General features: G+C 36.3%; 1 protein-coding gene across 1 annotated transcript in view; it reads right to left on the reverse strand.

Moving 5' to 3' along the window:
• The window catches only part of ADGRV1 (adhesion G protein-coupled receptor V1), a 471,428-nt gene that overhangs the window by 287,423 nt on the left and 166,955 nt on the right, over positions 1-17,050 (reverse strand). The window contains exons 76-78 of the mRNA XM_008700836.2: positions 12,245-12,487; positions 6,705-7,112; positions 843-1,027 (exon numbers count right to left, since the gene is read on the reverse strand). Coding sequence (XP_008699058.2) covers positions 843-1,027; positions 6,705-7,112; positions 12,245-12,487 — 836 coding nt within the window. The remainder of the gene's footprint in view (positions 1-842; positions 1,028-6,704; positions 7,113-12,244; positions 12,488-17,050) is intronic.

A 17,050-nucleotide genomic window follows, 5' to 3' on the forward strand; every position in this document is an offset into this window, starting at 1 on the left:
CCACCCAGGCGCCCCAGGAAATCTCAATTTCTAACCAATATCTATTATCAGCCATTTTTATGTTAACTGAAATAGAAATTAAAAATTTTTAGGTCTTTGTACTACAGTGATTTAATTTACCTTCTGAATGCAGTTTAAAACACCATGACTTCTAAAGAATATTAACATAGTTACAAAATTAATTATAGAGTTGATAATGAACATGAACCACATTTTATTTTTTCCTTTTCCTCTTGCTTGCTTTCTGCCACGAAACTCCAACCGTGAAACAACTACTCTGAAGTTCAACAACATCGGGAGAGCTGCTTCCAAATGGATGAAACTGAACCGTAACTCCACTGCAACAGCACGTCCAAACATATCTAAAAGTTGGAATCATCTTCCTTTTTTTCTATTCAGAATATATCTTCTAGTGTCAGAAGAGTAAGCAAAAACCTATTTTTTTAATTCCTAAAAAACCCTTCAAAATAAGAGGAATGTATTGTTGACAGAATAATTTCATTTTTCTTGACATAGTTACTGTGTTTTCTTCAAATAACTTCATTTGCCCATTAGATACAATGCATTGGGGTGCGTAGGTGGCTCAGTCGGTTGGGCATCTCACTCTTGCTTTGGCTCAGGTCCTGATCTCAGGGTCTGCATGTGGACCAGAGTCTGCTCCTTCCCTCCTGCTCTGTCCCTCCCCACCCACATGAATGAATAAAATCTTTAGAAGAAAAAACACAATGCATTGACTATATAATCCTTAGTCACAACATCTAAATGTCAATTTGCATTGCATATTACTTTGTAAACTGTGAAGGAATACACATAAAGTATTATTATTATTAAAAAATACTTACTTTTCACCAGGAGAGCCACAAGTAACACCAGTCAGCAGAGAAAAGGCAAAATTCTCAGTCACTTCAGTAAAGTGACTGAATCCCCTAGTGTCTTTGCGCTTCGGGTTAGTAAGAGCACAGAGAATCTCATAAAAAAGACTTCGATTTTCAATACTGAATGCTCGGCTTTTTCCTTCAACCGTTATCTAGAAAAAAAATTCCAGTATGAGAAAATATCTTCAAAAATAAAAACGCTTTAATGATACATATGGTACAGTACATGTTCTTTATTAACAGTTATTAAAATTAGCAAAATAAGGAAGAGTCTATGAAGAATTTAAGAAAAATTGGTATCAAAAGTATATTTCAAATGCATTCGCACTTCAAAAAACCATAATCATTTATAAAGAAGAGTCACGATCGGCAAAAATATTTTTTATTTATAACTAGATAAAGCCCCAAATGGTTTCATGGATCACTTATTTTTAACTACAATAATTAACATCATGAATTAAAAGTAATCTCACTTTTCTGTCTACCCCAAGAATTCTTTTTCTTTTGTTCAACAACTGAGGAAATAAATATAAGCATATTTGCCAACATTAGAAGCAAGATTATTCTTGATTACCTGGCTTTTCATGAACAGAAGCCACAATCTACCACTAAATTTCTAAAACATCAAATGAAAAAATCCTTTTCTAACCAAGGGTAGTCAGCAGCTCCTGGCACTCTTGTCTTTATCTGAAAGTATGAGCCTTCCTACCTTAAAGAACTAGGTTATTTGTTGTTTGAGGGACACGGAAAGTAAGAGGAAAATCGTCTTCATGATTTATTTTGTTTTTCCTTGCTAGAATGACAGGGACCACATCTTTATTGTCTGACTAAGCACGGGTGCAAAGCCATTGATTTGTTATTCCACTATTCTTCTACACCTGAGAAGTCCCTATAAATCCTTCAAAATCCAAATTAGTCATCACTTTCTCTGTGATTTATACATTATGCCCCACTTGCCAATATACATAATCACTCTCTTTGTAACTTGCACATATCTTTATTAATGAATTTTTGACAACACTGAAATGATTTGTCTTTTGTTCCTACCAGTTGAGCTCATTGAGGAAGTTGCCTATGTTCCCCATATTATTTTTGAAGCTTTGCAATTTACACAGTGCCAAGCTGATAGCTGAACTCAAGACCTAAGTTTATAAGAATATCCATCTCAAAGATAGTAAGGAAGAATGGAGAATACTCCATAAAGAAAAGATGACAAAAGATACAAAGTAAACTTATTCACTTATCTGGCAATGAAACAAAGTAAAAATTTAGCAAAGTAAAAATTTAGCAAAAAAAAAAAAAAAATTACAATGAAGAAAGCAAACAGCCCACACTGACTCTTGAAACAATCGAACTGAATATGTTAAATGGAAAAAAAAGCTCAGGAAATGCTCCCAGAACTCACAGAAAATATAACAGATAAATAAAACAAACCTATAAGATACAACAAGTATATAAAAGGGCTGGTAGAAGCAAAGAGAGAGAGAGAGAGAGAAAGAGAGAAAGCCACAGTTCCTTGATAAGCTAAAGAAACAGTCATGTCTAAAAATGCAGAGCTTGCTTTATATCCGAAAAAAGAAACACCACCAGATGCATCTGGGTGATTTTTAAATATTATTTCAAGTGTTAAAAAAAATCCTACCAGAAACCAGATAGGAAAGAAAAATTACTAACGGAGAAACAAAAATTCAGTTTGACATCAGACTTTTTTGTAAATGAAATGCCAGAAGCCAACAGAGCGACACGTGTAGTTTTAAGAATTAAAGGTTGTCATCTAAGAATTCTAGAGCCACCCAACCTTCCATTCATATTCAAGGGAAACAGAAAGTTTCCTTTAGTAAAGCGCACAAAAAATAAAACAAAAAGGCCATTTATATAACCCCTGGTTTGTATGGGTGCTATTCTCAGCACGTTATCCTAACTTCTCTGGTGTTCACAACGATCCTATCAGAGAGGTGCTAGTGTGCCTTTGTTTTGTTTCCAGAAAAGGAAACTGAGGCAGAAAGAGGATGCCTAACTTGTCTGAGGGCATGAACATGATGAATGGTCAAGCCCAGGAGGCATGTGTGACAGCTGCCCTGCTCTGACTCAAAACACTCCCTCACTTGCTCGTCCTTAACTAAAAACACAGACTGATACAATTAGCGGTCAAGCCAGTAAAAATTATTGCAAGTATAAAATACAAAACCAGGGAAAAAAATATAGAGCTAAGTGTCAATCACTGTTAGTATGATTATAAAATATAGCAAATGTAAAAAATTATTCTTGAAAAAAATGTACAATATTAAAAAATTCTGACTGTAAAGTCCATTTCACATAAATGACAATAAAAAAAAACCCAAATTATCAAAGTTGATTTATAAAAAAAGTAGAAAACCTGAATGAACCATGGGGAAAGATTTTAAAACTGTCAGGAGAGAAAACAAAAAAAGGAAAACTTTGTTGGGGGAGGGAGGCTATCAAACTTTCACAGAACAAATTATTCCTGCGTTCTTTCAATTGTTCCAGAACACAAAATTAGAGACAACGCCCCCTGACTCATGTTTTACAAGTTTCAATAACCTGGAAGCCAAAACCCAAATAAATTTAAAATTTGCATATCAAACCAGCACTCTTAAAAGACTGATAATATTGTTAAAGCAACCAACAGAATTTTAAATGATTTCCATTGCACCATGCATAGAAAAATGAAGGGATAGAATATTAGGTAATAGCAAAAATTTGCCCAAAGTCACAGCTGGATTTTATCCAGAAAATCTTTATAGTGAATCATTTAAAGCTGTTGCTCTTTTTGGCACAGTATTTGTTTCTTCTGAACATAACAAGAGAATAATAACCATATCTAAGATTTGTTGATTCTTCATATAAAAAATGCATAGTAGAGAGCAGATTCTATTTTTAAGAAGTTAGAATCTGGGGGAAAATAAAATTTACAAATATGAAACAATTTCACGCAAAATACAAGACCTTATAGAATGAAGTGCAACCCAGGACTTGGAAGTCCTATTCTATACTCTTGAATTTGAGGATACCTCAGAGGTATCTATACATTAAGTACATATGGGATATATGAAGACTTGCCAGGTAAAGCACAGGTGACTCTATCTGAATATCAGATAAATGACCAATAATTGTTTGATACAAGTATATATCCCAATTATTTCGTGCAAATATTTATTTTGTCATTTGTGATATTGAAAAATGTATTGTTTACCTGAAATTCAAAGTTTAACATAACAGGGCATCCTGTGTTTTACGTTGAAATTTCAACCTCAGTATATGTGATTATTTACATTTTCAGGGCTTGTTTCATTACTGTCTTATTTGCATTATCATAAATGTCTAAAACATAATTTCTCTCTTTCTTTCTTTTTTTTTTTTGTATGTTAGGAATACACCAGGCCCCTCTTAATGACCATTATTTTTTTCCCCAACTTTTGTTACCATAAGTAATGTTGAAATAAACATTCTATTACACATGTATTTGCACAAATGTTTCCCACATCCATTAGTTATCTTTTTCTTACTCCCCCTCACCACTCAAGTTCTATTGAGATATAATTGACTAAAAACATTAGTTGTCTTTTGACTTTCCTTGTGGTATATGCAGAGAGAAATTTTGTTTAAACTTTATATAGTCAAGTTTGATAAATTCATTCCTTTATGGCTTCTGGGTTTTGTTTTATGCTTTAGAATGAACTTCCCCACATGAAACTTACATATTAAAAACAATTCATCTATGTTTTCTGCTAATACTTCTATGGTTTCATTTTACAATTTCTGATTTGTCTGAGATTTATTTTGGAATAGGGCTTAGGATACAGTTCCAGTTCTGTTTTCCTTTCAAATGATTAAATCAGTAACATTTACCAAATAAGAATTTTTGACCCATTAATCTGAAATATCACCTTTAACAGATATGAAATTTTCATATGTGCTGGCATTTATTTCTGCACTTTCTGTTTTATTTCATTCATGTCAATGTCTATGCCCATAGCAGCATCACCCTGTTTTAATCACTGTAAATTCATAATATATTTTTCATATTTGGTGAGGTCCCTACCATTTTTCTTCATTTTCATAAAATGTCTGCCCATTTTATGTATATTCTTCCAGGTCAATAATGGCATCATTTTGTCCAGGTTAAAAAAAAAAATAACTTACTGCTACTTTGATAGGGATTATGTTGCATTTATAGGTTAATTTACAGAAAACTGTTGTCTTCATGACATTGAGTCTTCCTGTTGTGGGACAATGCATAGATTTCTATTTATTCAAGTGTTTCATGTTACTCAGCAGAATTTTTCAGTTTTTTTTAATATATTATTACATAGAACATTATCTAAAATATATTATAAAATGTATTAAATTACTGAATAAGTCAGTTACTCAAATCATCAGAATTCAGTAATGACACACATATAAAAATTGAATTTGAGAAGACAATATGCCACAACCTTAAAAAAGTTTTAGTAACAATAACGTGATTTGAAAATAATCATGTTTGCTAATGGTTACTCAAAAAAATTAATTACATTTTTCCATAGGAGTTTCTCTTATAAGTCAGTTTCATTATTCATGACAGATCCAACAAAAACCAATCAATATATACTACTTGACAACACTAGTTAAAGAAATGTTGATTCTAGACCAATAATATGCAGCTCTCTTATATAACTCATTGGGGGAGGGGGGGAAGGAGCGGAATGTCCTTATCTTCTCTAAATCATATGAAAAAATTTTCTCCTTTCCAAAATGTAGCCACTGTGCATTCTTTCCCTCTTCTTGGCCACAACCAACTTGTTACTGTCCTATGCCATTTCATCATTAGAAAGTTAAAGTAACAATATTTCCCATAGTGAATTCTTGTCTCTAGAGCTTTCTCTGCATGAAATAGCAGTCGTTTCTCTTTGTTTTACTAGCTATTTGGCAGGGCTTCCTCTTCTTGCCTGTGTACTTTGTAATTTTCTTTTCTACCCTTCAGGCGTCACATTTTAAGAGACAGCATGAGAAGTAAAATAGGCATGATAATCTAAAACTCGATTGCTAGCATTTTAAGTATTTAAAGGGTCACCATGTAAAAATACAGTATTTATAAATTCACATGTATGTATTCAAGGTTTTTCATGTTTGTATAGAAATATATTGATAAGAAATATCTTGATTAAGAAAGCTCCAAATAAATCTCCATAAGAGTCTTTTTCCTTGAATAATAATTCTTTTCAGATCTCTTACTTACATTTTTAGGATTTTACATCTCCATTTAATTTCAGCATTGGCAGAAGTGTAAATAAATAAATGGGTTAAAAATACAACCAGGTTGATCTAAGTCCACACCATTTGGTTGCCTGAAATCATGTGGTCATTTCTTATTTCTCCTTCTCTGAAGGAGTGCTCAGGGCCCAGGAGAAGCGGAACAAGCAGAGGGTAGGAGCTCCTGTTCCATGAAGAACTATGTAATCTAGACCAAATCTCTCTTTTTATGGACTCAAAAAAACCGAGATGCAATCTCAAAAGAGATTCATCCAGTTTCTGGAGAATCAGAAAGAGCTTTTAGCTTCTGACATCTGATGTCCCTTTTCAGATGCTGGGCTGTCCTTACTGCTGCAGTAGATTACTGATAATTCTCCAAGTTTAAGACTGAGGTTTCCAGACAGACATCAGTCACATCCAAGCAAAAGTACAGTGTGAGCTATGATGAATTTCACTCTTATGTTCAGAATCTTAACCCTATCATAATTTTATGACGACTGACATGATCACTGTTTTATTTTTTTAATTTATGAAATGTTACTAACCCAACTGCTACTGCTTACAAGGGCTTCTTACCTTATCTATTAAATGCATCACAGCGCTGAGCTGCTCATCTGTGCTCTCTGTGGCCACTTTCATGCTGATGCTGTGTAGTACTCTGTTGAGAATGTCACCATCCAGGGGCTGCTGTAACTGATCCGCGAGTCCCCAGAAGGACTGTGAATCCGCATCAGAGACGAGAGTGATGTTAGCAGTCCCATACATTTGATCAATTCTGGCCCCACCTTTTGGGTCGAAAAGCACAATCTGGAAGCGTTTAGGAAATGGATTTAAAGACCCTGTCTCTGGCGTTAGGATGACATCCAATATGGTGTTTCTCTGGCCCGGTTCGAAGACCAGAGTGCCTTCAGTTCTCACAAAATCCTTCCCGGAAAGAGCTGGAGAGATGAGAGTACGGCCAACTGTTTCAGCACTCCTCAACTCCTAGAAATTAAACACCACCATAGCAGTGAAACTGTAATATCTCTGATTTTGTCCTGAACAAATTCTTACTTCTTAAACAAATCCTATTTCTCTTAAACAAACTGATGGGCCGTAACACCGTGAATACTAAAACATGGGGCTTTATACTTCTTCTAATCTCCTAGATAAATTAGAGAGATAAATACACATCACAGTGATGATGTTAGGAAAGACAGATGTCTTAGGACAGACTCAGGAAGAGGATTAGAAAAGAAATGGAATTACTGCGTCTTGGAAGTTCTGCAACTGTGAACACGCTGTGCTCTAAACACCACGGGCTGCCTTAACAGCAGGGAATATGGAGGGAAAGAAGGAGTATTTACGTTTTCTTTCTCACCTACAAAGTTTGGGAAGATGGCATTTGGAAGAGTAAAAAGAAGGAAGAGGAGAGGCAGGAGGAAGCAGGAGAAACTGGTCTCCTGTTGGTTATACTTTAGTTGTGAAAATACCCTAAAGAATAAGGTCCTGGCCATATAGACTTCTGAATTTCTTCAAATCATGGTTATTAAAAGTTTTTTTTAAGTGAAGCATGGAAACTTAGTCAAGAAAGAACAAAAGAGGGGCACCTGGGTGGCCCAGTCAGTGGAGTGTCTGACTTTTGGTTTCAGCCCAGGTTGTGATCTTGGGGTGGTGGGATCGAGCCCTGTGAAAGGCTCTATGCTCAGCGCAGAGTCTGCTTGGGACTCTCTCTCCCTCTCCCTTTGCCCCTCCCACTGAGTATATGTGCGCACTCTCTCTCTCTAAAATAAATAAATAAATCTTTTTTAAAAAAGAACAAAAGTAATGTACATTTATTTACTACTGAGCCGACAGATATTGAACTCCTAGTATGTGCCAGGTGGACTACTGTGGCTGTAGATGTGAACGCCAGAATACCTGCATTCATAGGACCTATTCTAGCAGAAGATACAGGTAGTGCAAAAGCTATAGAATTAACAATGTCATTTTACATGAAGATGAATTTTTGAAGAAAAATAAGACTACATAAGGCAATACAGGGTGATGGTAAGGGTACTATTTTAATACCGCTGATCATAGAAGCTCCTGATGTGATATTTGAGCAGAGACCTTAGTGATGAAAACAGACCATATAGGAGCTGGAGGGAAATATTCTAGGCAGAAGGAATAGCAATTACAGAAGCCCTGAGATGGGAACCATCTCAGAATGTTAGAGGAAGAACCAGATGGCCAGTGCGATTGGAAGAAGAATGAAAGTATCAGCTGACATCAGAGAGGTAGGCAGGGTTAGACCATATACATCTATTACATAAAGAGTGGCAGGAAGACACTGGAGGATTCCAGCAGGAGAATGACACATTTTATTTCAGATCTTCATGAGTACTCTGGCTAGAACAGGGGCTGCATAGGCTAGAGCAGGGGATGAGCATGGAGGCAGAGAGGAGATAGGACATTTCTGCATTACTTCATGCAAAACACCGTGGTAGCTTGGAATAAGGCTGTATGAGTGGAAGAGTGACAGGTGCTCTGAGTGGAAATATATTATGAATGTAGAGTCAGTAGGACTTTTTGGTTAACTCAATGCTGGGTGGAAGGGAAGAGGAAAACAGGGATAGCTATTTGCCTAAATGAATGATGGGAAACGGGTAAACACTGTTATGGGAGAAATCAAGAGTTCTTTATCATACACAGTAAACCTGGGATTTTAGACATTCAAATGAAGTTGGCAAGTGTGAGCAATCAGATATAAGTCCCGATCAGGGGTGGTGAAGAGGCTAGAAATAAAAACTGCGGGAGTTCTCATTTTATAGACGATATGTAAAGAAAACAGTTTCGGGCAGCCTAGCCTGCAGAATGAGTCTTGGTGGCCCCCAGTATTTACTGGTCAGGAAGACTAACACAGGCTGCAGGAAGGAGAAGGAGGGAAGGGTTAAGAGTAGGAAAAAGTGGTGCTCCAGAAGCCCAAAGAAGAGCATGCTTCTGGAAGGGACTATTTTTGTCAAAACATGGAAAGTGGATGAAGATAAGGGTTTTCAAGAGCATCTGCAGCACCATGGTAGGAAAACAAAACAAAACAAAAAACTTCCCTGAAGGAAACAACACAAAAGCTGATTAACTTCAGAATGGATACAGCATCCACTGGAAAACCATATAACAGAAAAAGTGAAACAGCTACACACATCAACATGGGTATTGTTCAAAAACCTGGTGAGCAAAAGCAGCACACCAGAAAACAACACAACTGGAATAGTTTCTTAAAGAGGGAAACATAAAGAGCACACGGTAGGTGATAAAACTATAAATGCAACGAAGTAATTCAATATGAAATTCAGGGTGGAGGCTAACTGCAAGAAGAGGAGAGGCTATCTTACAAGAGAAAAGCAGAACGGTCTCAGAGAAGGGTTCACTGTGGCTAGTTCAAAGATTCCGGTGAAGCTGGATTTCTTAAACAGGATGGTGGTGATTTTATGACTATAAACTGCATATATACATTCTGTCCACTGTGTTCTGCTATAATTTATTTCACCGTTCAGACTTACAAAGGAAATGGAACAATCAAAATGTTCTTGTGTTCATAAAATACATATAACAAACACAAACTAGTTGGGGCGCCTGGGTGGCACAGCGGTTAAGCGTCTGCCTTCGGCTCAGGGCGTGATCCCGGCGTTATGGGATCGAGCCCCACATCAGGCTCCTCCGCTGTGAGCCTGCTTCTTCCTCTCCCACTCCCCCTGCTTGTGTTCCCTCTCTCGCTGGCTGTCTCTATCTCTGTTGAATAAATAAATAAAATCTTTAAAAAAAAAAAAAACACAAACTAGAAGCATTATGCGATTTAAAAGCAATGATGAAAATCAAGATAGCAATACCCTTTGAATAGCATAGGCAATGGGAGAAGAATAAAAGTCATGCTCTTTCTTGAATTTGTGTGCTTTGGGCTATAGTACATGCATATATAAATAAATGTATCTGGAATTGGCTTTCAAATGTGGCTTAGCAATAGGCCTATTTAAAGATAACTGGAATCAGTGATATTTTTACTATTCCAAATCTTTATATCCCTTAAGTTTATGTCACAAATACGTAGATATACAGGAACTTATGTAAAGACTATAGTATTTATGTACTGGGAACGCTGACCTGCCAAAGGGTATGTATGCTACAGCTCCTGTTTTAACTATATTATTATAAGCTATTTAAAGCAAAATGAAAATTGATATCTTTGTAGCAGAATAGTAACTTAGTCCATAATTATTTTCTCATTCCCACCAGCTACTAGAAAAGAGAATTATATGTCTTTGTCTTCTAGTAATAAACCCAGCATTCAGAGAGAGAAAATGCACTGGCAATGAAGGAACAAGAAAATAAAATAATACCAGAGAGGTGAGACTTTCCATTTTTTAATTAATTTTTTTAAAGTTTTGAGATAATTATAGATTCACATGCAGTTATAAGACATAAGAGTGATCTCCTGCACCCTTAACTCAGTATCAGTCCTTGGTAACAACTTATAGAACTATAATACATCATAACTGTGATATTGACATTGATAGAGTCAACATATGAAACACTTTCATCACCACAGGGATTCTTCATGTTGATTTTCATAGTGTTATAAAAATGCTACAAGTTACATGCTAGTGACAGCATGTGTTTTTTCAAGGAATCATTTATGACGAATCTAGAAAGAATATAAGTGAATCTGATAGAGATACTAACATTCAGATTCTTACTTTGGGAACTTCAATCTCACTCTCATTTGAGTGCATGAACTAGTTTATAATGTGCCTCAAATCTCTTTATCATCTGTTCTTCATCTCCAGTCCCCCTTCTTCCACTCTACAAAGTAGTGAGCATATGATGATATATATTTCATGGGAGAAGCAGAAGAATGAAGCACATATTTTATCCCATTTCTCTGCCTATCTTCAATGCTCAAAAGAAAAAATACTAAAGTCTCCCCACTATGAATCAAAATACCTCTTTCTGTTCGTGCCACTCACTTCAAGGCTATTTAGAATGGAGTTTATTTCTAGAGTCTCATATGATAGTTTTGTCTTCTTGTTTGCCAAGCTGTGGACTGTCGCAAAGGCCACCTTTTCTGCCTGACAAGCTTCCAGACAGCTCAGGAGGGACAGCGCTGGTTCGAATTTCTCATCCCTGACTCACTGCAGTTGCTACAGAAACTGGCTGCACATAAGTTGTACTTTAATGCGCAGAATGTTCCACATGTTTGAGCCACCCAACAAGTACATACTATGTAGCACTTTGGAAACAACAATACAACAGCCACCACCTTTGAAACCTTGAAGCCTAAAGAGTCACCAGCTTTGGAATCTTGAAAGAGGGGAAATGGCAGCACTGACCAGAATGGTGGTTTTCCAAACTGTGGATTTCTTTGAGTTAGATGATGAGTCAAGGAAAAAAAAAAAAGGTGGGTGGGGGGGAGTTAAGGTGGGCAAGCTCTAATCCCCACAAATGTGCTTCCAGCACAGTAGACACATACTTTGGTGTTAATATATTAGAGTTTGGCTGCTAAAACAAAGTTTAAAGAATAATGCTGGAAAGGTCTATGGTGCTATCTGGACCAATTCCAGGGTCCGGTCACTTAGTGTATCACAGCATTGCTTTTCTGAGTCCCTGGTTACCCACCTACTCCCTCCCTTCCCCCTGAGATCACCTAACAGGAGGGATGTGAAAAGTGGCAGGCAGACCTCGTGAACTCAGGGATTTCAAGAAACCTCAAGATCAATTAGTATGTGATATTTTGGAGAAGGAGATTCTCAACTAGTTCAGATACAGAACGTAACAAAGACTCTTATTTTTTGTTTCTGGTCTTTCACAGTTACATCCTGGAAAAATTTTAGCTCCCTAGAGAATTTATAGAACAGATTTATGCAAAATGTCTTGCATTATATTATCACCTTTTTCAAAAAAAAAATACAAGACTGTCACTTTAAAACATAACCTAAGTGAAACTGAACTGCTTCAAGGATAAAGCTTAATGTAATCAGCATAGGGTGAATTATGATGGTATCATGAGAAAATAATGTTATCAACTATTTTTTTTTCATTACCTAAGCTACAGGTAAAGAAGAAAACCCTAATGTGGGTTAATCTGTGTATTCCGTGCTCACCTGGGTACTGAAGTTAACAGACATCATTAGTCCTGTTCCGGAATCTCTGGCCACCTGCAGACTGATTAAAGTGGCCTTCTTATGAGCCACTGGCAGCCGTGAACCCACAGAAAAATACACGAGGCTTTGAGGTCCGGCAGTCTGTAAGAACTGAATCGGCGCAAATCTGGCACTATGGTTTATCGCTGCTCCGGCACTCACTTCGTACAGTTCCACAAAAAAAGGCATTTCAGTGGGAGGTACCTGACAATTAGAAAATGAAAAAAGAAGGATGATTACCAATATGTTTCTATTTTTAGCTAATTCTGGCATGAAGAAATCATTCTATTAATATACATTATAAAAATAAATATATATCTGGAGATACATCCCGTATAATCACAGGATTAAGTTCTTATGTTAGATTACCACAGGGCTTATTTTTTTGGATTTTCTTTAACAAACACCTTTACTCTCTCTGGGTGAGCTTCTTACTAGAAAATCGGTATCAGGAGACAACCTTTGTGTACTTCGATACATAAAAGGATAAATAAAACATATTCATACAATGAAATGCTATTTAGTAGTTTAAAGGTATGAACCATCTCAGTGTTCTTCACCATGGATGGATCTGAAAACATGTTAATGAGTAAAAAGAATCAAGTTGCATAATGATGTATACAGCACAATACAATAAATGTGAAGTTTACAATTAGATTAAGCTTACTACATCATGTTAATAGATACACATTTATGTAAAGATTTAGAAACAAAATAGGCTCCCAGTTATGGAATGAATAACTCATGGGAATAAAAGGCACGGCACAGGGAGTACAGTCAATGGTACTGTGATGGTGTTGTATGGTGACAGATGGTAGCCACACTTGTGAGCACGGCATGATGTACAGAAACATTGAATCACTATGTTGTACACCTGAAATTAATGTAACATTGTGTGTCAACTATACTCAAATAAAAAATTAAAATACATAAAATAACAATGGACAAAAATACTTATATATCAAATAAAAAAAACCCAAATATCACTGTGACAGCAGTTGGCATGGGTAGAAAGGTTGGCTTGGGGATGGGGCAGGGTGTGGAGTTGGAGAATGACAGTGGGAACAGGGGAAAAAGAGAGCTTCAACTTTGTAAGGTTTTATTTTTAAAGGATTATATGGAAATATGAACAAATACTCATAATAGTCAATTCTGTAATTTTATGTATTTTTCAATATTTCCCCAAATTCAGTATCAAATAAGTCTAAATTTAGTCTGCTGGTTATAGTTTGTCATGTTTCATCCCAGTTCTTTCTTAACAATCTCAAAAAATTTATTCTCTAAAGCCTGAATTCAATTTGTAACATAATATGACTCACCTGTTTTTACTTACTCACTCTTACACAATAATCTAAAAATCTTAGCAGTACTATTAGCTTTCTGGCATAACTCAAAGAAGCTAAGCTGATACATTTTTCAACTGCACGTGTCATTGTCTAATTTGATATAGCGCATTATTTTTACCTATTAGGGGCCTTATTCATCATTTGTTTTGTGATCATTTTAAAAAGAATCATTATGTCATGAAACAATACAATAAACTTTAATAAGATCCAAGAGTAAATCAAATCTTAGTCATACAATAAACGAACTTAATCTCATTTTATTATCTGAAGAAATATATTTAGCTTCCCCATGGCACATATCATTCTTTACTTTTCCTGGTCAGCTGTCAGTAATATTGAAATGTGGAGATAACAGTGCTCTTCCCACTTTTGAGAAACCAAATTTGGCAAGTACAATAAAATAAAACACTAGGAAAGTATGGGTAACTCATTCAAGAATTGTTATTCCCTAATGGCCAAGTAAGCTTGAATTCACAATAATTTCTTGTAACTAAGGATGTCAGCATAGTACATTCCAACACAGCCTCTTGCCTTTTTTTCCAGTGAAATATTTCTTTGCTTTGTGATGATGATTAGAACGTTACTTATAACAACTTAGAGTCAAAAGAATATGTTATAATCTAAGTAAAGAACCATCTAAAACTGAATAGCATACAGACGGGTGCCAACACATAATTAGACTAGAGACAAATGAATCTTCCAGTCTTATAACAAAATAGTCTATTCAAACAAGATGCCTGAATTATATTGGGAAACCAAAACTCACAGATCCTATCTGCACCTCCCTAAACTTAAATACGACTTGGAGAACCTCACAAGAACCCATTTCATGTGTAACTGCCCTAAGTTCCTTTCCTGGTTAGGTCAGAAGCATTCCAGGGTGAGCTTTTACTCGACTAGAATAAAATTATTTTTCATGGGCCCAGATCAGCTCAGAAGCAGACAAACAAAGAAATAATAAAATAATATCTTACTTACTTAAATATTTTTTAAAATATTTGCAACAAATGGGTTAAGAGCTGCCTCCTAAGTTAATTCTCTATCACCTTTACACATTTTGCTAATATAGAACCAATCAATAAAGCAGCAGGGAAAGGGGAAACAGTCTGGAATTCAAAAGACAAGTTCAAATCTTGGCCAAATAATTTACTCGGGAAAGTTACCTAAATTCTTTGTAACTTCAAAATGAAAACAATTAATAACTGCAGAAATGATGATTAGAGATATGACAGTAGAAAAACTTCATGTTGAGGGTTGGGAGACTGGACTGAAATTAGAAGAAACAACCATTAATCAGTGATGTCATTCTATGGATGAATGTGTTGTGTTTGCTGTGTTGAGTCGCTGTGTTGTAATAACTCCCTAATCATTAGTGTTAATGCAGCTACTACTCAAGCCACTGAATTGTCTTGGGCTTCATTCCCATCCATTCTAAATAACAGTAATACAACCCTGTCTTATGAAGGGACAGCTCCCTCTAAGGACTGCGCAAGGAACTTCTCTCATTCATTATCTCATTTACTCTAACAATGCTATCATTAACCCGGTCAGACACGGCAGGCTCAGGAGGGCTAAGCAACTTGTCTCATGTCACTCAGCTAATTTTTTTTTTTAAAGATTTTATTTATTCATTTGACAGAGAGAGAGACAGCCAGCGAGAGAGGGAACACAAAGCAGGGGGAGTGGGAGAGGAAGAAGCAGGCTCCCAGGGGAGGAGACTGATGTGGGGCTCGATCCCAGAACGCTGGGATCACGCCCTGAGCCGATGTGGGGCTTGATCCCAGAACGCTGGGATCACGCCCTGAGCCGAAGGCAGATGCTTAACGACTGACACTCAGCTAATTAGCAGAAGAGCTAAGATTTGAACCAAGACTTCTATCATCAGAGTCCAAGCTCTTACCACCTCTTTCCTGAATAAGTTCAGTATTCTTGAAGCCCTTCCTTTATGTAAACATGTAGAGATGGTTCTTAGGTCTGTTGGGACCTCCAAATAATCTCTCAAAGCCTACTGTGGAAGAACATGGCCACTGAACCAGTCTCATTTACTTCTCTAAGTATCAGTTTATCAGACATAAAAAGAAGAATTTGAACTAGATAAAGTCATGTTTCCTTCTGGTCACGAAATGTGAGGTGTTAAAATGCATATTAGAAGCTCACAGTACATTTTTGAAAAATATTTTTTCATTCTTCTAAAACTGTAACTTTCTTCCTTCTTTTTAAATTTCCTCTTATTGCAACTAGAATGTGTATTACTCTTACCTACACTTTGCCTTTCAACAGCTAGGAAGATAATGAGAGCAAAATGCTTTGAAAATTAGCTGGTTTTTAGGATGCAGAAGAAAACTCAACTCTATGATTTGAGCATTATATTAGGAAGAGAAATAAGAGAAGAAACCGAATTCTTTCTCTTACGTAACTGAAAGTACTTAGATATAGGTTTAGTAGCATTTCCCTAGTTGGGAAAAAGTATATACACAGTTGGCATCCTATGTACTGCCCATGACATTCTCCTAATCCATAATTATAATGTCTTTAGTATCTAGGGCTTCCCTTGGTGTCTCCTCCCAGTAGGGCAAGCTCAGAGGAAACAATCTCTTCTCCCACGTACAACTCTACCCAGCCTATTTCCCTTCCTTTCAGCTTCTCCAAGACCACCTCTGTTTAGCTCTTTTCTTTTCCCCTTCTCTCCTGCAGGTAGAGACCCCCCCTTCAAATAAGACACAACTTGTCTATCTTTCAGGATCTTTACCTACTATACCTGCCTGCTGTTACCAATAACGTATTTCTACTCCATGAAAATCATTTTTATCTCTAAATACAAATTAGTCTTACTTTACAAGAACCCAGTCAGCAAAAGACTGATAAAGACTTATCTAAACAGCATTATAGGGGTGCCTGGGTGGCACAGTTGTTAAGCGTCTGCCTTCGGCTCAGGGCGTGATCCCAGCATTCTGGGATCGAGCCCCACATCAGGCTCCTCCGCTGTGAGCCTGCTTCTTCCTCTCCCACTCCCCCTGCTTGTGTTCCCTCTCTCGCTGGTTGTCTCTCTCTGTCAAAACAAATAAATAAAATCTTTAAAAAATAAAAAAATAAACAGCATTATAGGATTGAACTGACTTTGATCTCAAAATTTTTTTTTTTACAAGTTTGACATCTGTGTATGAAATAGATGTATTCTGAATTTAGTGAGATCCGTCCAAGATTCTAATTCACCAAAAATCCTATTTGAGATAAAATGCAAAACAAAATTGTCAATAACTCCTGTATACAATACATATTTATGGAGGATGATGGGAGGAATGTAAAGATGAGTAAAACCATGTTCTAATTTTCAAGCAAGTGAGAGTCCCATAGTCAAGATAAAATATGCATGATAAGTTTAGCCCTACATATTACCGGTAACTTTCATTAAAAAAAGGTA

Source organism: Ursus maritimus, unplaced genomic scaffold (genome assembly GCF_017311325.1).
Source record: "Ursus maritimus isolate PB19 unplaced genomic scaffold, ASM1731132v1 scaffold_5, whole genome shotgun sequence".
Taxonomy (NCBI): Eukaryota; Metazoa; Chordata; class Mammalia; order Carnivora; family Ursidae; genus Ursus; species Ursus maritimus.